Source organism: Panthera leo, chromosome B4 (genome assembly GCF_018350215.1).
Source record: "Panthera leo isolate Ple1 chromosome B4, P.leo_Ple1_pat1.1, whole genome shotgun sequence".
NCBI lineage: Eukaryota > Metazoa > Chordata > Mammalia > Carnivora > Felidae > Panthera > Panthera leo.
Window position 1 is genome coordinate 14,302,204 of NC_056685.1, and position 25,546 is coordinate 14,327,749.

Here is a 25,546-nt window from a genome sequence, read left to right on the forward strand (position 1 = left end):
TGATATTATCTAATTAGAATGATTCTCATAATGGCCATTGTATTTCTAGGTTGTAATTCCCCTGAGGGCTAGCTGCAGTTTGGTAGGACCCTAGCTTCAAATGGAGTTAACCCACATTTCTGTCTGGCCTAATTTTGGGGCCCCCCTCCTGATGGTCACCAAGCCAAGTTCCTCAGGACATGAAATAAGCTTAGTAAGATACTGCCATTTTTGCTAGGTATCTGCAATTTCTGGGACTGAAGTTCTTAGGTGTACTGGAAAGCAGTGCTTTTGACTCTTGAGAATTTAAGGATTCCATTAACCAAGACTTTGGGTTTCTCAGAACCAAACTAGTACCTAGAAGAAGGGATGTGCCTTAGGGGTGGAGACTGTGCATGATTTACAGTGTACTTCATTACACAGAAGTTTCTTGAAGTTGGTGGGTGACAGAGTGTCAATCTAACTCATGCTGTTGCCAAATTTTTCCATTATGGGAGTCTTCTTGAGGTCATGAGCACCCTCCTCCTATCCTTTAGATATTTGACCTGTGCCCACCAATTTTTGCAGCTTTTTGGTCTCCAAGATCCCTGTTAGCCATAACTTTTATCTACATGAAACAAGGCAAATGAATGTGGGCACCTTAATGTGTCAAAGGAATTGAGAGATATTACTGTGTCCAGGACACAAGGCCCTTTGTGTACCCACCAGTTCCCATCGAAACTTACTGAGGTTTTCCACCTGGGGAATGTGGTCTGAAAGGCTAGAGGCTTAGCTCTAGCAGACCCTTCTGATGGTTCAGTTGGGCTCTGTGCAAAACTGCCAGTTCATGTGGGCTCCAGGCATTACCATCTGACCTCTCAAGCTGACCTGTCCTGTAAAGGAAATCCAACTCCTCTGGGAGGTCAAAATGCAAAAGTGACTGGAGCTCGGAATTGAGAGGGGCTTTCCCACAGCCCTCAAAAATGGCAAGAAAGTGAACTGAAAAGCTTCTCAGGTATTATGTCTGTGTTTCTTGTAGTCCCTGAATGCTGCTGGAGTTCACTTCAGATCCCATTGCTGCCACCAAATCTGTTAAAGAACAAAAATTCAACCAAGTAAATTTTAAAGATCTAATTGTCTTTATTAAATGACTTATGAAACAGGCAGCATCCCATCTAGCACACAGAGGGGGACTGAAGAGTTGTATAAATTGGAAGGTTTTTATAGGAAGGAGGGTGAGCCAAGAAAGTTATTAGTAAAATAAAAGGAAGGATTGTTTCAGGCAAGATCAACTTCCCTTATGGGGAAAGTCAGGAGATCTTATTATGCATACCATTTCATCTTCCTTTGGGGATGGAGAGGGCCCATGTGACCTATCAACGCATTGATAATGATCAGAAAAGTCCTCACTTACCAGTTAAGAGAACGTTTCTGGAGGGGGTAAAAACTGCAGTTAGATTAGGCATTAACCTCCAGTTTATTGACTTGGGTCTTAATCTAAGTCATACCATTTTGGGGCTGTGATTTTCTTTTTATCAGTTCTAATAGTTTTTGGTAGAGTCTTTAGGGTTTTCTACCTAAAGTATCATGTCGTCTGCAAACAGTGAGTTTTACTTCTTCCCTGCCAGTTTGGATGCCTTTTGTTTCTTTTTCTTGTCTGATTGCTGTGGCTAGAACTTCCAGTACTATGTTGAATAAAAGTGGAGAGAGTGGACATCCTTGTCTTGCGGCTAATCTTAGAGGAAAAGCTTTTAGCTTTTCACCATTGAGTATAACATAAGCTATGGGCCTGTCATATATGGACTTTATTATGTTGGGGTATGTTTCTTCTGGGCCTACTTTGTTGAAAATTTCTATAATGAATAGATGTTGAAATTTGTCAAAAGCTTTTTCTGCATCTATTGAGATGATCCTATGATTTTTATCCTTCATTTTCTCAATATGACTTATCTTGTTTAATTTGCAAATACTGAATCACTGGAATAAATTTCATTTGGTTGTGATGAATGATCCTTTTAATGTATTTTTGAATTTGATTTGCAGTATTTTGCTGAGGACTTTTGCATCCACGTTCATCAGGAATATTGGTCTGTAATTTTCTTCTTTTGTAATGTTTTTGTCTGGTTTTGGAATCAGGATAATGCTGGCTTCACAGATTGATTGGAAGCATTTCTTTGGCATTTTTTTGGTAATAGTTTTGAGAAGCACAGGAATTAACTCTTTTTGGAATAATAATTTGAGAGGCACAGGTATTAAATCTTCTGTAAATGTATGGTAGAACTCACCAGTGAAGTCATCTGGTCCTGCACTTTGATTGCGAGGAAATTTCTCTTCCTTCCTTCCTTCCTTTTTCTTTTTTCTTCCTTCCTTCCTTCCTCCCTTCTTTCTTCCTTCCTTCCTTTTCTTTTTCTTTTCTTTCATCTCTCCCTTCCTTCCTTCCTCCCTCCCTCCTTTCTTTCCTTTCCTTTCCTTTCCTTTCTCCTTTCCTTTCTTTCCGATTTAACTTCGTTACTAGTAGTCTATTTAGATTTTCTGTTTTTTCTTGATTCAGTCTTGCAAGTTTGTACATTTGTAGGAATTTTTCCACTTCTAGGTTGTCCAATTTGTTGGAGGGTAATTTTTCATAATAGTCTCTTATAATATTTTGTATTCTTTCATGTCAATTGTAACTTTTCTTTTACTTCTGATTTTATTTGATTTCTCTATTTATCTTGAGTAGTATGATTAAAGGTTTATGACTTTGTCTTTTCTAAGAATCTGATCATAGTTTCATTGATATTTTCTATTATTTTTTTAGTTTCTATTTATTTCTGCTCTGATCTTTATTATTTCCTTCCTTCTACTAATTTAGGGATTTATTCTTTCATTCTTTTTCTAGTTCCTTTCAGTAGAAGACTAAACTGTTTTTTTTTTTTTTTAGACTTGCTTTTTTTGAGATTTTTGTTTTCTTTAGACACAGTCCTGTATTGGTATATACTTCTCTCTTAGAACTGCTTTTGCTGCATACCAAACATTTTGACCTGTAGTGTTTACATTTTAATTTCTCTCTAGATATTTTTTGATTTTTTCTTTGATTTCTTATTTGAACTGTTGGTTATTTAGTAGCATATTGTTTAGCCTCCATTTGTTTGCATTTGTTTTAGTTCTTGAAATTGATTTCTAGTTTCATACCATTGTGGTTAGAAAAGATGCTTGATATAGTTTCAGTCTTATTAAATTTATTGAGACATGTTTGTGGCATAATGTGTGATCTTTCCTGGAGAATGTTCCATGTGCTCTTGAAAAGAATATTTTTCTGCTGTTTTGGATAGAATGTTCTGTATGTATCTGTTAAGTCCGTCTGACCTAATTTATCATTCAAAACTACTGGTTCCTTACTTTCAGTGTGGATGATCTATCCATTATGTGAGATATTAAAGTTCCTTACTATTATTGTATTAATGTCAATTTTCCCCTTTATGTCTGTTAATATTTGCTTTATATAATTAGGTGCTCCTACGTTGGATGCATAGATATTCACAATTGTTATGTCCTATTGTTGGATTAATCCTTTTATCATTATGCACTGCATTTTTAAAAATCTTGTTACACTTTTTGTTTTAAAGTCTATTTTGTCTGCTGTAAGTATTGCTACCCAGGTTGTTTCCCCGCCTGCCCCCACTCTTCATTTGTATGCAATATTTTTTTCCATACCTTCACTTTCAGTCTGTATGTGTCTTTAGGTCTGAACTGAGTCCACTGGAGGCAGCATATAGATGGGTCTTTGTTCTTTTACCCACTCAGTCATCCTATGTCTTTTGATGGGAGCATTTACTTCATTTTAAAGTAATTATTGATAGGTATGTACTTATTGCCATTTTATGTTTATTGCTTTCTGGTTGTTTTTGTAGTTCTTCTCTGTTCCTCTCTTCTTCTGTGGCTGTCTTCCATTGTTATTTGATGACTTTCTCTGGTGTTAGTTTGGATTGCTTTCTCTTTATTTTTTTCTATATGGATTATAAGTTTTTGGTTTGTAGTTGCCATGAGATTCATATGTAGCGTCTTATGTGCACAGTAGTCTATATTAAGTTGATGGTTGCTTAAGTTTGAACCCATTCTGAAAGCACTGTTTTCCCACCTCTGTGTTTTATGTGTATAATGTCACATTTCTGAACCCATTCTGAAAGCACTGTTTTCCCACCTCTGTGTTTTATGTGTATAATGTCACATTTCACATCTTTTTGTGTATAATACTCTGGTGTTTTAACCTTTATGTTAGCTTTATAAGTAGCTGATCTACTACTTTTCCTGTGTCTTTGCTTTTACCAGTGAAATTTTTTCCCTTTATAATTTTCTTCCAGTTACAGCCTGTTCTTTTTCTACTTAAAGAAGTCCCTTTGGGGCACCTGGGTAACTCATTTGGTTAAGTGTCTATTTTGGCTCAGGTCATGATCTCATAGTTGTGAGATCAAGCCTCACGTTGAGTTCTGTGCTGACAGTGTGGAGCCTACTTGGGATTCTCTCTCTCTCCCTCTCTCTCTGTCCCTTCCCCACTTGCTCATGTGCTCTTTCTCTCTCTCAAAATAAATAAATAAACTTAAAAAAAAAAGGAGTCCCTTTAATATTTCTTGCAAGACTGGTTTAGTATTGATAAACCCCTTTATCTTTTGCTTGTCTGAGAAGCTCTTGATGTCTCCTTCAATTGTGGATGATGACCTTGCCAGGTAAAGTATTCTTGATTTTATGTTTTTTCCCCCAACATTTTGAATAGATCATGCCACTCCATTCTGGCCTGAAAAGTTTCTGCTGATAGATTAACTGATAGCCCTGTGGGATTTCCTTTATATGTTCCTTTTGTTGCTTTAAAGATTTGTCTATCTTTAATTTTTGCCATTTTGATTATTATGTGTCTTGGTGAGGACACATAATAATTGGGTTTATCTTATTTGGGGATCTCTGTGTGTACTGGATCTTGTCTGTTTCTCCAAATTGTAGAAGTTTTTGGCTGTTATTTCTTCAAATAAGTTTTCTGCCCCCTTGTCTCTCTCCTTGTCTGGGATCTCTATAATAAAATGTTGCAATGCTTGATGTTGTCCCAGAGGTCCCTTAACCTATCTTCATTATTTTATTTAGGTGCTTTTAACTATTGAACTTGATTGCTTTCCATTAGTGTCTTTCAGCTAGCTGACCCATTCTTCTGCATCCTCTAATCTGCTGTTGATTACCTCTAGTGTATTTTTCATTTCAGCTTCTGTATTCTTCAGTTCTGACTGGTTCTTTTGTATTTTTTATCTCTTGGTTGAAGTTCTGAGTTTCTGTACTGTTCTCACAAGTCCAGTGAGTAATCTTTATGACCATTACTTTGAACTCTTCATCAGGTAGATTGTTGATCTCCATTTTGTTTACTTCTTTCTCTATGGTTTTATCTTGTTGTTTCATTTGGGAGATAGGCCTCTGTTTCCTCATTTTGTCTGACTCTGTTGGTTTGCATTTATTAGGTAGGTCGGCTATGTCTTTTCATCTTCAAAGTATTGTTCTTATGGAGAAGGTATCCTCTGGTTCCCTATAGCGCAATCCTCCCTGGTCACCAAAACCAGGCACTCCCAGGGGTCTCCTGTGGGCTGTGTGGGCCCCTCTGTTGTGACTGAGCCATGAGTGCTATGCACTCATTGGTAGGTAGTGTTTGTCCCCTGCATGGCTGGTTGAGAAGCCCTGCTACAGCTGCTGTGGGTGTACTGCTAGGCAGAATTTACCCACAGTGCATCTTGCTGAGGCCCTGGTTGCAGGTACAGCAGGTGCAGTGATTTTGGGGTTAGCTCGGTCCCGTCCCCAACGCAGAAGGTGATTTCAAAAGGGCTTGCAGGGGCAGGCAGGTGGGTTGCATGGGGCTGGTCCACAGGGGAATGTTGTGGTGGGGCAAGCTGTGCTAGTAAGGTAGATGGGAAGTGTCAGAAGTGGCCTCACAGGCATCTGGCTATCTAGGCTGAAGGGGGGCTCAGAAAATGGCATGTGCCAGCACTGCTGTTCCTGGAGAAAGCTCCTGCAAATACTTGCCCCTATAGCATACATCCTAAAACTAGTCAGTAAATCTCCTTTACATTTAAGCTAGGCAGTTTTCAAACTTTGCTTGCATTGGGTCTTGTGGTGTTACACAGCATGCTGGCTCTTTAGAGAATTGGGTTCCTATTGCCTTCTAGCTCTCTTGGAGCTAAGTCCTGCTGATTTTCAAAGTCAGACATTATAGGGGCTGATCTCTGTGGTGCAGGTCTCCAGGGATGAGGATTCCCAGTGTGGAGCTTGACCCCCTTGTTTCGTCATGCTTATGGTATCTCTCCAGTGGTGGGTAGCCACCCTGATGGTTTGGTTCCTTACCATGTCTCTGCTCTTCATTTTCTTTTCAACACGGCTTTCTCTTTATGACTTTAGTTGTGGAAGGTCTGTTCTGCCAGTCTTCAGGTCATTTGCAGTGTGTTGCAATACATGTAGTCGTTTCTTCACTGTGTCAGTGGGAAGTGGTGAGCTCAGGCCTTGTCCTTTGCCATCTTCCCTCTCCTGAGATTATTTTAAAATCACGAATAGTTTTTTGTATCAAATGCTTTTTCTCTTTTATATCTGTTAACATTAGAAAAAATACTGATTTTTTAAAATCTGAAACAAACTTAATACTTCTACAATACTATGTATTGCATATAAGCACATGTACACATACACCTGTGAATTTACTCCTGGGTTTCATATTTGTATAGGATTTTTGTGTCCATGATCATGGAAAATATTTGGTTGTAGTCTTTCTTGTGATGTCTTTTTCAGGTTCTGGGGTCCTCCCAGGGTCATTTTGGCTTCATAAAACCAACAGTTACTCTTTTGTCTATTTCCCAGGAGTACTTGTCTACAATCTGTATTGTTCTTTTTCTCCATGTTTGGAAGCATTGTTAGTGAAGTCCTCTAGGCCAATAGTTCGCTTTGAGAGACAGCTTTAACATACTGATTAAACTCCTTTCATGGATGTGAAGTTTTCTTCTCATGTCAGTTCTGCTTTTTCAAATTAGCCCATTTCATCTAAATTTTTGAAATTATTGGTGTAACGTGGTTCATAATACCCTTCAGTTTACCACCTAGAGAATTTATAGTTATGTTTGCTTTTTCATTCTAATCTTAATTTATTTTTCATTTTTTCTTCATCAGTCTTGCTAGGTTTACAATTTTATCAGTTTTTGTTAGTGAGCCAATGTCTAGATTTGGTTTTTTTCTTGTTCTAGATGTGCTATTTCAATTTTCTCCTTTCATCTTTATCACAGTTCAGTATTTTTTAGTATATTCACAATTACATAACCTTACCACTATCTATTCCACTTATCATCTCCAAAAGAAACTCCATTAGCAGTTTTTCTCCAATTGTGTCCCTACTCCATTTATCCTCAACCGCTGGTGACTGGTAATCCCCTTGCTCTCTCCATGGCTTGCCCATTCTGGACATTTCACATAAATGGAATCATATAATATGTGGTCATTTGTGACAGTCTTCTTTAACTTATTTTAATATTTTCAAGGTTCATCTATGTTGTAGCATGTGTCAGTAATTCTTTTGTATTGTCAAATACTTAATTGTATGTACATAACACATTTATTTATCCTTCCATTATTTGAAGGACATTTAGGTTGTTGCCAATTTTGGCTAGTATGAATAACATCACTATGAATACCTACGTAAAAGTTTTTGTGTAAATATATGTAGCTAGGATTGAATTGCCGAATCATGCTAACTCTGTTTAGCTTTTTGAGAAACTGTACAACTATTTTTTTTAAGTGATTTCATCATTCATATCCCCACCCACAAGGGACCCACTTTCTCTACATCTTTGCCAAGACTTTTTATTATCTCTTTGATTTTACATATTCTACTGCGTGTGAAATGGTAATTTGTGGTTTTGATTTTCCTTATGACTAATTACGTTGAGAATCTTTTAATGTGTTTACAGTATGGCTGTATGGGCATTTGTGTATCATCTTTGGAGATATGTCTCTTCAAATCATTTGCCCATTTAAAAATACCTGTTTTTTATTTGGTATTTTAAGAAACCATTGCTTTGAGTTCAAGGTCACCAAGACTTATACCTGTTCCTTCTGGGAATTTTATAGTTTTTAGCTTTACAATTAGACTTCTGATGATTTTATTTTTTGCACATAGTGTGAGGTAGGAGTACAAATTCGTTCTTTGCATGCGAATACCCTTTTCAAAAAATCTTGTTTACTTTCTTTGGTGTACTTTGGGTTTGAGATGAAAGTTTACCTTTCCAATTTCCAAGCGTTCTACTTTTCTAATGTATTTAAAGCTGTTCATGTCCAAGCATTGCTTTAGTTACATCTATAAGTTTGACCCTTGGGTTATTCAGAAGTGTACTGCTTAATTTCCAAAGTTTTAGAGATTTTTCTTGACTGCTTTATGGTCAGCATATAGTCTATCTTGGTAAGCGTCCCACAGGCACGTATAAAGAAAACGTATCCACGGGTTTTTTTTCCAGTCATGTGAGGAAAGACCCTTCCAGTCTCCCAGCTGCACCTGTAGATTGAGAAGGAGACAAGCTCTCTCTTCTGTGCTCTGTTTAAACTGTTCAGACTCAGAATTTGTAAAATGATTGTTTAATGACATGAAGTTTGGGGATGGTTGGTTAGGTAGCAGTAGTAAAAAGTATACGCTATTTTGTAGGCTCAGTGTTTCTGAGAAAATCTGTGCTTTTTCATAATCCTATGGAATTTAGGACCCGAATTTGTTTTATATACATTTGGAAGTAGCCAAGACTAACAACAGCCAAAAAGACATTGTACAGCTGTAATTTTAGTAGCTAGAATCACAGTCCTGAACATAATATCACCAAAAGTCATACATAAAATCGTGTGCCACTTTTTTCTTATGCTAAAGTCTACTTATATTAGAATAGTTAACATCTATGACAATTAAATAAAACCCCAAGTAAATTCACAGAGGAAATACACCTTCAGCTAAACAGTGAAGACAAAATTTAGTTCTCATGACAAATACTTCCCAAGTGAAGGAAAGAAACAATTTCTGGCTATTCACATTTCAAATTGCTAGGCAACAAACCTGAAGGAAATTTCTCTAGACAGGATAGGTCTTCTGAAGGGTTCTAGCACTCGGGGCTGGCTAAGTTATAGAGCTCTTAGGTCAGCATATGGTTTGGTCTCACTTTTCAAGGCATTTGTTGAGTACATCATAGAAAGCTCAAGAACTTTCTGCTGGGCAGAAACACTGTGAAGTATTAGTTTCTTCTGAGTAGCTAATGTAAGAAATGCAAAGCTACAGTTAAAAAAAGTGTTTATTTAGACCATCCACCAGGATAATAATAAATAATGCAATATACTAATGTAATAACAGATGTTCTCATGCATTTATCACATAAATATACAAGAAAGCTGGCTTACAGGCTGCTGGGACAAATTTGGAAAAGTGTATTTGGCAATACAGTTAACAGTGTTAAGACTATCAAACAGATTCTCTTACCTATCATTTTTTTGAAATATGTTCTCTATATATCAGTGAATAAATGGTAATGTTTCCTTATAGTTTCTACTTTTTATAAACATGCCAGAGCTAAGCCAATTGGCAAAGATTCCAGGTTGATAATTTGTTATTTATCAGTATTTCTAATGGAAACCAGATTTTAGAAAAGAAATAAGATTGAACTCTTCTGCCTTTCCATGTGGAGGCTGAAAGAGTGCAAGCCAGGATCACTGAAATAATAAACTGTGTCTGAATGAAATAAAAACCCAAAGTAGAAGTTTATAAAGAGTAACTCTGCTCAATATACAAATACTATATAGTATTAGGATGCTTTTAATTTGATAAATGACCAATTATCTGACTGTAAAAGTGATGAACTTTGATTAAAGCTTAATTTTGCTAGTAAATTTCACATAAAGAGTTAAAATAGGGTAACCTTTAACATAAAGCTTTAAAACAAATAATTTAAACTATCTTAAACACTGAAAATGTGTTCTTAATTGTTATTTACAGTTGATGATACCAGTGTATAGCTTAATGTAGCCAACCGCCTGTCCTGCATCCCTCTTTCAACATCTGCTATTACAAACTTTCTTCTAAATCCGTAGGCAAGTTAGTTCAGTGAAGGAGAGCGATCTGTGGTCCACAGTAACTCAATGTATGGCCATTTGGTTTGGAGACAGCGTTTAATAGGAGTGTCATCTGTCTGTAGCATGGGATCTTCAAAACCCATAACCACTGCAGTCCCTTCAACATACATGACCTGTTGAACAAAATCAAGCCACAAAGGTCAATCACTATTCTTAGCAAATTCTTATGAGGGATATGCTAACAAACAAGGTATTGCATATTGTTTCATCTGGAACTTGAATTTTACTTTGATAGAAATTATGAGCAAGAATGCCTGCTGACTAATGGGAAAATATATTTGGAAACGAGGGTGACAGGCATTGTAACTGAGAGCTTATCAGTTGATTTTTAGCTCATGATTTAAAGGAAACAAAAAGTCTATGTGAATCCTGAAGCACATGCAGGTTGTTTACGATAATCATCCTTTAATTAACATACACCACTTGGAAGAAATGTTTATTTATATAACGAAGGCACTGTAACAGAAACAAAGGTATATATTCTGAATTTAAAAGTGTTAGGTTTCCAGAACTGGAGGCAACTTGAATGTGTGTCAATGCAATTTGCTTAGTAGAAAATGCTTGACAGATAAAACTAACCAGGTATTTTATATACAGTGGTAATGATCATATAAAATATACATGGGCAGTTGGATACTGGAAGAAACTTTAATTTACAATGAACTTTTAGAACTCTCTATGAAATAATATACTAATACCCGAACTCATTAAATGGGCTCACCGTGTACATTAAATGAGTTAGTCAATTTCATTTCGTGAAGAGAAACTCAAATTATAAAAGGAACAGATACAGACTGCCTTCTTCCAAAGTACGGATAAGTATTTTTATATATTCAGTGTTGGATACACATGATTGTAATTATGTTCGTCCAATGTAAAAGCTGTAAGCTGTTGGACTAAGGAGCCCAAAGAAACAAGTTTCTGTAAAAACACATTTGTATCTTTATTTTGGTTAATTTCTACTTTTGATGAAAGAAACTTGAAAAGTGTGAATTGTAGTTTTACTATAATTATCAGATAAAATAGGACCTATTTTTCATAAGGAACTTCACTTGCTTCTGGCATTGGAGCAGACCTTCTTGGGCAAAGTACTAGGACCTACCTCTGTGGCCTCAGCCAGCCTGGGGTGGCTGGATCATACTCCCTCCTACAGTGCCAGCATTCCAATGTTTGTTTATTGCCTCAGATATTTTTGGTAGGACCCTACCCTGTGGGAAGTAGTACTGCTCATCGTATTTCTGTTTCATATATGTATACAACTTAACAACACACATGCTTTGCTTTCTAGTACTTACATCCTGTTGTCCCATTAATACTTGATTTCGGATCTTTGTGTTAGTGAGATGCTTGTCATGAGCATGATTTGAGAACTTACTATATACAGGTAGCATGGCCGAGTAGACCAAGGACATTATTGGGAATCAGGAACTCAGTTCCAATCCCTGCTCTGCCAATGACTTGGTGAGTCACTTAATTTCCCTGTCATTGATGCCTCATCTGTAAAATATGAATAATACTTGACTTACCTTGCAGGGACTGTGTAGGCAAATAACTAATTAATGACCATACAATACCTCCTATTACAAGGTTATGTAAAACTTCAAAATCTAGAGGAAGCACTCATCAACATCTATAGCAAAAAAAAAAATAAATAAAACTTGGATGCTCTGTTCTAATTTATCTTGTGAAAAAAATCTTTGCACTCATGAAAAAGTAACTTTCAGTCTCAGTTTTGGATTTGATGTACACTATGATTGTGTATAGCCATCCTCAATTTACTTACGAAACCAGCATGGGTATTTCAAATTAAAAAGGTATGTTAGGCCTTATTCCTTCTAATAGTAGCTGTATCGATTGCAACTGTTAATTGAATAAATGCAAATATTACCTATATATTTTATGTGTAAACAAAGCTAATTACCCAAACTTTTGACTTAAACCAGGTAGAACCAGAGTACATGTGGAAGTGAATCACCTGTGTGCAGTTGTCAATGATTCACAAAGGAAAGCAGCAAAGTGGAGCACGTACAAATGCAGGCTCCGGGGTAGACTACCTCAAGTGCAATCCTAGCTCTGCCATTTCCTGGCTGCTTGACCTTGACAAGCTGCTTACCTCTCTGGGCTTCCACTTCCTCCTCTGTAACATGGGGATGGATACACAAACAATACTTACCCCACAGGGAGGGTGGGAAACTTCAGATAAAACCAAGTATTCAACAGAATTCCAGGTAAATGCTCAATAAATGGTAGCTATTATGTTATTAAATACTTAAAAATATTTTCCTCAATCAAAAATCTTACCATTACCCCTTTCTTAATTTAAACAGATCAGTAACTATCATTGGGTGAAACTTGGTTTGGTAATATCTCTACAGCAGAGAGCAATAAAACATATGCAGATCAAGTTAGCTGTTTTGTCACAGTGAAACTATTGTTCCAAAACTCCAATGAGGATCTCGATGACTAACATATACTGATCTATTTACCAACTCAGGTGAAGACAAATTACTATGTGAATTATCATACCTTTTCATTATAATTTGACTGCTTCAATCCATTGTAGTGATAGACAGTAAACGACTCTGGACCACTGGAACCCTATTATAAATAAAAGACTATTAAAACTTTAAATTATACTCTGATATTCGGCAATTTCTAATTAGCAGTTGAAACGAAAACACAAGTTGCTTAAATCCCTACTCTTTGGCGAATTGTTTGATAAAGCAAGAAACTTACTAGACGTCATCTACCAGAAAACCTAAGGGCTGAACTAGGTGCTTCTGGGGAAGAGGTTGCAAAGTGGGAAAGTATTTATTTTTATTATAAGCTCTTCTATACTAGTTTATATTGTTAACTGTGTGCCATGCATTAGTATATATTTTCTTAAAGGATAAGACTCCAAAACGCCCATATGTTTTGTAAAATATTATCTCTGCCTTTTCTTTTCCTCTGGTTGTAAATAATTTGTTCCTCTCAATAACTACCTAAGAACAGTAACGTCACTTTTTGTCAACCTGCAATCAACAGCTAGACATCAGTACTTCTCATTTGGCTCACAATATCAAATTAGGGGTTTCCACACCACCCACCTCATCTAAATACTGTCAAATTTAAATAGCGAAAAGAGCCTTGTGGGAAATGAAAAGCAAAACTATAGCGTTCAGAGCCTATAACAGCATCCAATAAAGAAAGGAAATCCTATAACTTGCTATTATACTAAACTTGCAGGAATGTCTGATGATGTTAGCTCAGCTGCCTTATCCTGGGTTCTCAGCTAAAGATCAAGTTCAATTCTCTGAACTGGGGCATTCAAGGCCATCAGTGGCCTGGCCTCACCAAGCGCACCCGGCTCCAGTGATTTCCCACAGGGCTTGTGGCCTTGTTTTCCTTGCCATATTGGATACAAGGATGCACATGTGACAGAAGCTGGTCCTGCAGTCTGCCTTAGAATTTGTTCGTTTTGGAATGTAGAGAAGAGAGATACTAGGAATGCTGGCAAGGATGGGAGAGGGCCCGACTGCCTTCCTGGAGGCTCACTGCATCAGTTCTTGAGTTTGTCTAAGCTACTCCCCCCAGCTATGACCTTCCCCCCCGACTTCAGTCAATTCAGGCTGTGCTTTGCAATGAAGCATCCTAAAATACAGGACCTAGTCTATCTTTTCAGCTGAATCTCCAGCTGTTCACTTTTCTGAATTCTCTGTTAGGACAGACATATTAGTCATTTCCCATGAAAAGACCTGGTGTGGTCAGCTGTTTGCACATTCATTTTTTAAAAACTCCTTTCTTCTCATTTTTCAAGATCTAATAAATCTTTCTACAAAAAATTCTATCCCACTCAAAATGCTTTACAAGAAATAGAAAAATAACTTGATCATTTTCTTAATTGTATACATCAGTCAATACAATTAGTTACTTAGATAATTTGGCTGCTTATTTTTCAGAGTTAATGTACTTTAACTTAGAAAGTATTTCACTGTCCTGGCTACACAATCTATATTCTTTAGTTCCACCTAACAATTGGGAGAAAATACTGAAATATCAGCAGAAGGTAGGGTGACATGGTACGTACTCTGGACTCCTCAATCAGCCACGGTCTAGCTGTATGACCTCAAGCATTTTTCTGAAATTCTCTAATCCTTAACTTCCTCATGGCCAAAATGGGTGAAAAATAGCACCTAATTTATAAGACAGTACCTCATGCACAGTTGTGAGCTCAAAAAATGGTAGCTGCTTCTGCAATTATTATTAACAAATTGCCTTGAAATGCTTACCTGTATTCCACCCCCCCTCCCCTCCAATCTGCCTCTCCTTGAGGCAAAGAAAGGCTCTTCCCTACTGCCTACTTTAAGCATTTGTAGAGATTACAGAAGTTAGAGAAATGTTTTCCTGGCTGTCCTTCTGAGCCCAGTTTTACAACTTCACTGAGTGTTACCATATTGATGTGTTGGGTACAAAGCAGTATAAATGAATGTGAATAGGTGGGGATGTGACAAGTCTTCCTCTGAAGCAGCAGGTCTCAAACAATGGCACCATTAGAATCCTCTGGAGGGCTTTCTGACAAGCTCTGGAAGATTACATTTTGAAAGGCAAGGGGACTAAATTTATCTTTCATTAGCTCAAGGAATACTACAATTAAAAAATGTTCTTAGAATACTTGTAAGTCCTATCATGTAATTAATTACATCTAAGATGTATATTTCCAAAAGACATGGTAACTATCCCCCTTCATTTACATTTCGCCAGCACTTTTCAAAATCCTGCCCTAAATTTCGTGCAATTTTTAATTTAATGCTATAAAGTGCTATAACTTACTGAACATTAATTAAGCTGTCTAAAACAGAGTATTAGGTTCCAAAAAAGAACTTTCAGAAAACGCTGGTAGTTGGGTGTATGAACAGATTGGTCATCACAATCCAGTGGACGTTCTAGTCATGTCCGGAAAAAGAAAAATTTTTTTTCATGAAGCGTTTACCCAAGTTTGGAGAAGTCTAATAGAGATCTTGTGATAAAGTTACTTTTTGAAATTCACCCCACTTTCTTTACTCACGGTAAGCGATCCAGATTTAGAAAATGTGGGTTCCTTTTTCTTTTTTAATTACCGAGGGTGAATGTCAGTAATATCATCTACTCTGTTAAAGATAATTTAAACCTGAAATATCAAATTAACAATTCTATCTTGACATTTTCCCTCCATTATTTTGTTCTAATTTTGCTTCTTGACAGTATGTCTCCTTTGTAAGAGAGGTGAAAGAGAAACTGGCATTTCTATTGAAACAATAATCTTTAACTTAAGCCAGGCTGGTATCTGATGAAATGATCCCCATACACCTGACTCAAGTATTTGGCTTGGCCGTAAAATCCTTCACTGGGATAGGAAGCGTGAAGAAAACACAGGCAGAGGCCGTACAACTGGCTTTGTCAACGATGCGGATGGAACACGTGTCCTAACAGGAAACGGCTCCACTCAAAGGTTCTTCTTTCACTCAACTAAAATTCTGGACCTCAGCAGTTTCCACTACATACGAACCTCTTTATCTTTATTTAAACATATTTAAAAATTGTAAAACGATGCAGACCCGAGAGAAGGAAAATAGGGGTGCAAGTGGATAAAGAGCATCTTTGTCTTTTTACTCCACGTACTTCTGAATGTTATGCTTCCTGTAGAAGAACAGTATCATGGCATGTATATACTGATGTGCGTACATTTTTCCACTACCCCCACCCCGCAAGTGTTGCATTACTGTACCGAAACAGACAATCAAAAAACGCTCATCCCAATGGAACAAAACCGTAAGTGGATTTCTTCAACCATGTTACCTGATCAGGAAAAAATTCTTGGAGGAATGGACCCAATAATATGATTCCTAATCCTTCTGGATCTAATTTATTCTTCATGAGATTTATACTATAGGAAGAAGAAGAAGAAAAAAAAGGAAAACAGTGGATACCAAAGGAAAAAAGCTCACTTTTCTTCTTTCATGATTAAATTACTAGCACTGTAACACATCTGACTGCCAAAAATCATAAGAACTGTTCTTTTTAGACCCTTAATGACAAATACACAGGAATGACATCTAATTTGCCAAAACTTGGTTATTTTTAAACCAGAGTGATCTGTTACTATTTAGAATTTAAATTACGATGATGACTTTGGAATATTGTTCCTTATTAGGTAAAGTAATTTAAAAACCTCAGCTTATAAACTCAGGCTTATAACCTCCCAAAGGCAAATTCTCTTTGCTTCATAGGTATGTCTGCATTTAACAATCAAATGAAGCACTTAATCTTAAAAAATGTTTATTTTAAGCTCAAAGAGAAAAAAGAACAACATCGAAAGGCAGTGCTACATCAGATAATCAGAAACATCTCTAAAAATCTTACCTTTAAGAACCAAATGAGAGGGAACCTTGAAATTCTTAGTCAATGTAAGCTGAAGGGTAAAGAGCTAGGATAATTCTCAAAGAGCTCCAGTGCAGTGACTTAGAGCAGGGGCAAGGACCATATTGTTCCAGGAGCAGCCTGGATTGAAGGCTGCTTTGCTTGGCCCTTAACATGCAGGTGAAAGGTGTTATATGTAACCAGAAAGAAGGCAAAGTTTTAAAAGTGAAAATGGTCTTTTTAGAAAATTTTCATTTTCCACCTTCTCTCCCAAGTTATAAACGCCAGGTTAATTATACCTTATTATATATACTATGCAAAGGGTAAGACATTTGAATGTCTGAGTAAGGGCAGCAGGTTAGGACATGAAACAAATAGGCAAGGTCATATTTAATATGTTTAATTCATTAATCCTGAATAGGGTCCTGTTAGTTTATAGGCCATCACATATTATAAATGTGACTGGACCAATATACAGAATGAAGAACTCAGTCCAATCTGTCAGCTACTTCTAGAAAAACAATCTAACTCAAGTGTACTAACTTCACAATTGAAGGTATGTTATGTATTCTGATGAAAAAAGGAAAATTAGGTAGATGATATACAGCCACCTATGTAAGAATACGGGAAAAAAAAAAAAACACCACAAAACTTTTCCCCTCCTTTCCCTAAGAATTGTCAGTAACCAAAATTGCCTGAATTCAGTTTTCTTCTGCAAATTACAGTGATATAAACAAGATGGTCTCCACTTGGAAATCAGTTTAGCACAGAGTAATTAGGATTATACCATTTATTGGACTAGTTCACCTACTTCAACTTCTAATGTTTTAAAAGCAATAGAGTCTGAGCCACTTAAATAACACTTCCTATTTAGCTTACTATTCAGGATCTGAAACGAGGTCCAATGCTTTCATCACATCTTCTAGAAGTGATTCAGGTATGAATCCATTATCTGGGGAAAAAATTAGCAAAAACATTTTGGAGTAAGAGTTTTGCCAAGACCTGCTATGAGAAAAACCATGTAAGAGGCAATTGTGGCTATTGTTACCAGACACTCTCTTCTTTTAGTTTTCTTGGGCACAGAGGCAAAGATTCATTTTAAGGTGAGCTTCTAATAAAAAAATTCCACATGCCTTCTACCTGAGAATTCCAAGGAGACTTTAAAGCTAAATGACTTCGTAAACAGGCTTACAAATTTCAATGAAAAGAAGTTTCTTTCTCTATTTAAAGTTATGGTAATTATTTAATAATTAGGTATGTCTTTGAATAAAACAATGTGAATTTTTATATTCCCTTTAAGAAATCCAATGAAAATCAGTCTTTACCAACAAATTCCTTTAGTTATAACGTCATTTAGCTTTTTGAAAGAATGTTAACTATGAGCTGGTATTTAGGTATTTGACAATATAAGACCGAGAGCTCTCCCTGTAACAGACTTGATTTAAATAAAAACCATAGATTTAATGGGAAAAATTCAAAAGTTGAAATTCAGAATAGAATCAAATGGTTGATGAAGACTAGTTTGTGGAAAATATTCCTTTTCTTGGGCTTGTTGAGGGAACAGCATTGGGAAATGGCCCAAATTCAGATGAGGCAATGGAACATGACACACAAAGAGAGCGTGTAGGTCAATTTGAAATCACAGTTTTAACAAGCAAGTTCATTGCCTTAAATGTGCAGTGCCTGAGTTTCTCTACCCATTTACTCATTCTTGAAGACTGTTTCAGCTTTAAATCAACTTCCAACACAATATCCTTTTCAGGAATTAGATAAGTTAAAAACAAAGTCTTTTCATGGAGAACAAGATGTACAAAAGCCATGCTTCTATAATTCTACAGAATAAAATGTAGCTGTTCTTTCCCGATGTGGCATATACTCTGTCTCTATCTGAAAGGAAATAAAGACTTTAAAGTCGTAAACCTCTCAAGTGGATGCTTACCCATTTGAAGCAAAACTGGCCTGGACTCAAGGCAAAGAATCATTTAGGATAATTTAAAAAGTACAGTTTTAAAAAGTGAAGGTTTCATTCCAAATTGTCAAGTTATCAATAATTTGAGGTATACAGACTAAACTCGTTTCAAGGTACTTGTGAAAGGACTCGAGCTCTGTAAGCCTAAGTCAGAGCTAAAACCAGCACTCGAAATGTAAAATAGGCTTTGTCTGGCCACTCGCTGACAGGAACGTTTCTCTGTATCGGTTTCCCTGTTTTCCAGCTATCATGTATATCCACTTGAGAGAAACCCTCTGTATTACAGTGTTCTCCATGAGCACTGAATGGTGGGCAGTTTTCTCTCTTCTTGCCATAACTAGAACCTTGGCTAACTGACTGTATCATCTATGCAAAGAACAACTAGGAAAACAAACAACCTTTTTGGCTCAACTGTGATTAACCTCAAGCATAAACATTCCAACATATTTTTAAGATACCTACGAGTATCTTAGACATTCTGGAGAATAACAGTCACCAGCAAGCCAGTATTCTACATTTGGTACATACAGTACTTTAAGGCTAGATGGTAATGTAATTTTCAAAGACTTTTTACTATACTCAGGATGAGAAGAGGTGATTTGGAAATTGCTTACCTTTTTAAAACCTTAATTTTGACGTTACTTTATTCTTTAATCATATCACATCAAATATCAGACAAATTCTTTAAGAAATTCTTAAGTCTGAAAGCAAATGAAACTTAAATCATCTAGTATTTAGGCAACGAATTCGTTGAAGAATATGGAAATAGAGACACTGATAAGATCTCAAGACAGCAGAGGAAATGTGAGTACCATTCGCTGACTAAACAAACCTAAGAAACACCCTAGAGCTTGAACGCATCGCTAAATTAAGCAGATAAACATAAAATGGACTTCCATTGGTTTTAAAGCTCAGAAGAAGGGGGACCAGGAGGTGGGAGAACACAAGAGAGTGTACCAGTTGTGATCCTAAGCAGTTACCATGTAAATATTTGAATATGATTAAACTGTGTTTGAAAGGACTTGAAGGGGGAAAAGCTGTGTGTTTAAAAATTAGAATTTGGGGGGGGGGTGCCTGGGTGGTTCTGTTAAGCGTCAGACTCTTGATCTCAGCTCAGGTCATGATCTCACAGTTCGTGAGTTCAAGTCCCATGTAGGGCTCTGCACTAACAGCCCGGAGCCTGCTTGGAATTCTTTCTCTGCCTCACTCATGCTATCTATCTAGTAAATCAATAAGTCAATAAAAAATAAATTATTTTTATCAAAAGCTTGTAAAAAGCATCAAGTTCCTAAAGGCTGAGCGGAGGAATAACTCAATGTAAAAAATCAGTGATGCAGAAGAACGATAGTTCAGTAATTTCCTGATAAGCTAAAAAACATTTGCACCAATCATGATTTCTGTTCTGAAAGAAAACAGATTTGCCCATCTGATGCTGCAGATGGAAAGCAAATATCAGCAACTAACAGAGAAGACAGGAGATTACTTGTGAGGAGATGGGGGTTAGGGTTGGGCAGAACACGATGGCCCTTAGGACCGTACATATTCAAACCACTGTAGGTGTAAGAGAGTCAAGTTTCTTGGGAATAGAAAATAAAACTGAGATTTAAAGATGTTTAACGCCATTTATTTAGTCAAATAATTATTTTTACTAAATGTTGTGTTGTATTATACTTTACCTAATCTTATTAAAAATATAAGGGGAGGAGTTAAGAAGGTGGAGAAGTGGGGGGATGAGGTCAGATCACTTGGCACACTCAGGACATCAATCTGTGGAGTGGCAGAAGGATCTCGACAATGGGAGGGAGACAGCTTGGCAGGAGGAGGTGCCTGTATGTGAACTGGGGGAGATAAAAGGATGTAGGTATGGAGGGGAGGGAACCCCTTCTGTGGAGACACAAAAGGGAAAGACAGACTGTGAAACTGCGGTATTGAGTTAGTACAAGAGGAAAACCTCTCCGGACCGCAGACTGGGGAACAAGAAATACGGAGAGTGACAGTTTCTATTTTGCAAACAGACTTAGGAGCTGAAGAATGGAGGTTTCAAAAGTGGGCGACTTTCTCCAGACAGGAGCTGCCCCCGTGTGCATGCCTGTGGGGAGGGGAGCCAGCTGGGGAGGGGGGGGGTGCGGTAGGGATCTCAGGGGCACACGGGAAAGAATAGTCTCCTTCCTCCAGGAATGTGGGAGGAGGGTTTATTGCCTCTCCAAGGGCAAAAGACCCTGCAGGCGCCAGCCAAAGGCCTTTCATCAGCAGGGTAGAGTGGTGCTACCTGGAACCAGGGGTGCGGGATCCTTTCAGACATCAGGTTTTGTATCCCGGCTGAGGCCTAGGAGGCTGGGGAGACAGTGGAGCAGGACAGGCTGAGTGCCCGCTCTGTGAGGGCTGCCACTACAGTGTGGTTTGACACACTTGGTCCGGGGAAGGGAGACTGCGGTGGGAGACCAATTTTTCTCCCCATCACCAACACGGTGGGGCTTCAGGGAATAGGCCAGAAAGGACAGCGGCCCCTAGTGGTGGCAGGACCCGCTTACACCAAATCCTGCCCCGCCGTGCCTGGTAACTGCGTATCTACTGACACTGACAGAACCAGACGGCCTCTCCTCCAAACCAGCACAGCCACTGATCCCTGGCACCAACAGACAACTATTACTATTTTTGTTTTATATTTATATTTATGTTGTTTAATCAGGCATTTTCACTCTATTCTTTTTACACCTTTTATATATCTCCTTTATTTTCTTTTCACTATGGATTAAGCCATGCCCTTTTTTTTTTTTTTTTTTTTTTTTTTTTTAGCTTCTTGGCTTGGTCTTTTTTTCCCCCACTTTCATTTTTCTCTTTGTTTGGGATCAGGCTCCCCCTCCCTTTCCTTTTTTCCAGGGTTACTTCAACGAACAAATCGAAGCACACCTGGCAGAAGGTCCAAGCACTCCACCCCTATAAGCAAGGGACAGCTTTGCAGAGGACTGACCAGTGTGATAGAGCAGCCAAAACACAACAGAATACGTGCAACATACTCGAAAAACACTTCCTGAAAAGCCAGGCCCTGGACAGTGTATTACCCCTTTTTAATATAGTAGTACTCACAGCTGCAGGACACATAACAAGCTTTTAAAACATGTAAAAGACAAAAACCTGGCTAAAATCTCAAAATGGAAGAATTCTCATTAAAAGAAAATCCGGGAAGAAATGATAGCCAGAGAATTGCTCAAAACAGATATAAACAATATATCTGAACAAGAATTGAGAATAGCAGTCTTAAGGCTATCAGCTGGGGTTGGGAAAAAAACATAGAAGACAGCAGGCAATCTATTGCTGCAGAGATCAAAGACTTAAGAACTAGTTATGATCAATTAAGAAATGCTATAAATTAGATGCAAAATAAACTAGCCACATTGACAGCAAGGATGGAAGAAGCAGAGGAGAGAATAGGTGAAATAAGATAAAATTATGGAAAAGGATGAAGCTGAAAAAAAGAGGGAAAGGAAATTACTAGATCACAAGAGGAAAATTAGAGAGCTAAGTGATTCCAGGAAACAAAATAATATCCGTATCATAGGAGTTCCAGAAGAAGAAGAGCAAGAGAAAGGGGCAGAAGGTTTATTTGAACATATTATAGCTGAAAACTTCCCCAATCTGAGGAAGGGAACAGGCATCCAAGAGTCACACAGAACTCCCTTCAAAATCAACAAAAACAGGTCAACACCATGACATAGAGAAACTGGCAAAATACAAAGATGAAAAGAGAATTCTGAAAGCAGATAGGGACCAATGGGCCTTAACCTACTAGGGTAGACTCATAAGGTTAGTACCAGTCCTGTCCACTGAAACAGTGTCAGAAGACATAGGGTATCAGACTGGATTAAAAAAAAAAAAAAAAAGATCCATCTATATTCCGCCTACAAGAGCCTCATTTTAGACCTGAGGGAGGACACCTGCAGATTGAAAGTGAGGGGATAGAGAACCATCTATCATGCTAATGGATGGCAAAAGAAAGCCAGAGTAGCCATACTTATATCAGACAAACTAGATTTTCAAAGACTGTAATGTAATAAGAGATGAAACATTATATCATAATTAAAAGGTCTATCCATCAAGAAGAGCTAACAATTGTAAACGTGAAAGTACCCAATATATAAATCAATTACAAATGTAAACAAATGTACAGATAATAATACCATAATTATAGGGGACTTTAATACTCCATTTACAACAATCATGTAGGCAGAAAATCAATAAGGAAATAACAGCACTGAATGACCATTGGACCAGATGGACTTAACAGATATATTCAGAACTTTTCATCCAAAAGCAGAATACACATTCCTCTCGAGTGCACATGGAACATTCTCCAAAATAGATGACATGCTGGATCACAAAACATCCCTCAAAAAGAATGAAAAGACTGAGATTATCATACCATGCCACAGGTCGCAACACTATGAAACTTGAAATCAACTACAGAAAAATGTGGAAAGCCCTCAAATGCATGGAGGTTAAAGAACATCCTACTAGGGGCATCTGGGTGGCTCAGCTGATTAAACGTCCAACTCTTGATTTTGGCTCGTCATGATCTCATGGTTCATGAGTTCAAGCCCCATATTGGGCTCTGTGCTGAAAGCATGAAGCCTGCTTAGGATTCTCTCTCTCTCTCTCTCTCTCTCTCTCTCTCTCTCTCTCTCTCTCTCTCTCTCTCTGTCCCTCCCCTGCTCATGCTGTCTCTGTCTCTCTGAGGATAAATAAATAAAAACTTAAAAAACAAAGAACATTCTACTAAAGAATGAATGGGTCAACCAGGAAATTAAAGAAGAAATTAAAAAAATATATAGAGGCAAATGAAGATGAAAACATTTTGACAGTCTAAACCCTTTGGTATACAGCAAAGGCAGTTCTAAGAGGAAAATACATTGCAATTCACACCTATCTCAAGAAGCAACAAAGGTCCCCAATACACAACCTGACTTTACACCTAAAGGAGCTAGAAAGGCAGTAGCAAAGAAAGACCAAAGCCGGCGGAAGAAGAGAAATAATAAAGATTAGAGTTGAAATAAACCATACAGAACCCAAAAGAACCAGTAGAACAGATTAATGAATCTAAGAGCTGTTTAAGAGTAAACAAAATTGATAAAACCCCCTAGCCAGACTTCTCAAAAAGAAAAAGAGAACCCAAATAGATAAAATCACAAATGAAAGAGATCACAACCAACACCACAAACATACAATTATTAAAGAATACTATGAAAAATTATATGCCAACAAAGTGGATAATCTGGAAGAAATGGACAAATTCCTAGACACTCACATACTATCAAACTCAAATGGGATGAAATAGAAAATTTTACCAGACTCACGACCAGCCAAGAAATCAAATCGGTGATCAAAAATCTCCCAATGAGTAAGAGTCCTGCACCAGATGGCTTCCCAGGGGAATTGTACTGGAAGCAGAGTTAATACCTATTCTTCTCAAACTGTTGCAAAAAGGGAAAAGCTCCCAGACTCATTCTATGAAGGCAGCATTACCTTGATTCCCAAACTAAAGACCCCAAACTAATATCCCAAACTACAGATATTACAGGCCAATATCCCTGATGAACAGGGATGCAAAAATTCTCAACAAGATACTAGAAAATCAAATTCAACAGTATATTAAAAGAATTATTCACCATAAATTAAGTGGGATTCATTTCTGGGCTGCAGAGCTGGTTCAATATTTGCAAATCAATCAATGTGATATATCACAATAGAAGAAAGGAGAAGAACCATGTGATCCTGTTAATAGATGCAGAAAAAGCACTTGACAAAATACAGCATCCTTCTTTTTTTTTTTCTTCATGTTTTTTATTTATTTTTGAGACAGAGACAGAGCATGAGCAGGGAAGGGGCAGAGAGAGAGGGAGACACAGAATCTGAAGCAGGCTCCAGCTCTGAGCCATCAGCACAGAGCCCGATGCAGGGCTCGAAATCACAGACTGTGAGATCATGACCTGAGCCGAAGTCGGACACTCAACCAACTGAGCCACCCAGGCGCCCCTACAGCATCTTTCTTAATAAAAATTCTCAAAGTCAGGATAGAAGGAACATACCTTAACATCATAAAAGCCACATATGGAAGGTCCACAGCTAATATCATCCTCCATGGGGAAAAACTGAAAGCTTTCCCTAGGATCAGGAACATGACAGGGATGTCCACTCTTACCACTGTTTGATAGTGTTGGAAATCCTAGCCTCAGCAATCAGACAACAAAACGAAATAAAAGGCATCCAAATCGACAAAGAAGTCAAACTTTCACTCTTTGCAGATGGCATGATACTCTATGCAGAAAACCCGAAAAGACTCCACCAAAAAACTCCTAGAGCTGATACAGGAATTCAGCAAAGTCGCAGGATATAAAATCAACATACAGAAATCGGTCGCATTTCTGTACAACAATAATGAAACAACAGAAAGAGATATCAGGGAATTGATCCCATTTACAATTGCATCAAAAACCATAAAATACCTTTTACCTAACCAAAGAGGTAAAACATTTGTACACTGAAAACTATAGAAAGCTTATGAAATAAATGGAAGAAGACACAAAGACACAGAAAAACATTCCATGCTCATGGATAGGAAGAACACATATTGTTAAAATGTCAATACTACCCAAAGCAATCTATACATTCAATGCAATCCCAATCAAAATAGCACCAGCATTCTTCACAGAGCTATAACAAATAATCCTAACATGTGTATGGAACCACAAAAGATCCCCAATAGCCAAAGTAATGTTGAAAAAGAAAACCAAAGCTGGAGGCAACACAATCTCAGACTTCGGCCTGTATTACATAGCTGTAATCATCAAGACAGTATGGTATTGGCACAACAACACACAGACCAATGGAATAGAAGAGAGAACCCAGAAATGGACCCACAAACGTATGGCCAACTAATCTTCAACAAAGCAGGAAAGAGTATCCAATGGAAAAAAAGACCATCTTTTTAAGCAAATGGTTCTGGGAGAACTGGACAGCCACATGCAGAAGGATGAACCTGGACCTCTTTCTTACACACAAAAGTAAACTCAAAATGGATGAACGACCTAAATGTGA

At 37.5% G+C, this 25,546-nt stretch overlaps 1 protein-coding gene across 4 annotated transcripts in view; it reads right to left on the reverse strand.

The window, feature by feature from the left end:
- Positions 1–9,254: 9,254 nt before the first annotated feature.
- MINDY3 (MINDY lysine 48 deubiquitinase 3) overlaps positions 9,255–25,546 on the reverse strand; it is a 101,094-nt gene continuing 84,802 nt past the window's right edge. For all 4 annotated transcript variants that reach the window (XM_042944995.1, XM_042944996.1, XM_042944994.1 and 1 more), the window contains 4 exons: positions 17,365–17,437; positions 15,925–16,012; positions 12,634–12,705; positions 9,255–10,220 (listed from right to left, as the gene is read on the reverse strand). In XM_042944995.1, coding sequence (XP_042800929.1) covers positions 10,071–10,220; positions 12,634–12,705; positions 15,925–16,012; positions 17,365–17,437 — 383 coding nt within the window. In that variant the 3' untranslated portion in view covers positions 9,255–10,070. The remainder of the gene's footprint in view (positions 10,221–12,633; positions 12,706–15,924; positions 16,013–17,364; positions 17,438–25,546) is intronic.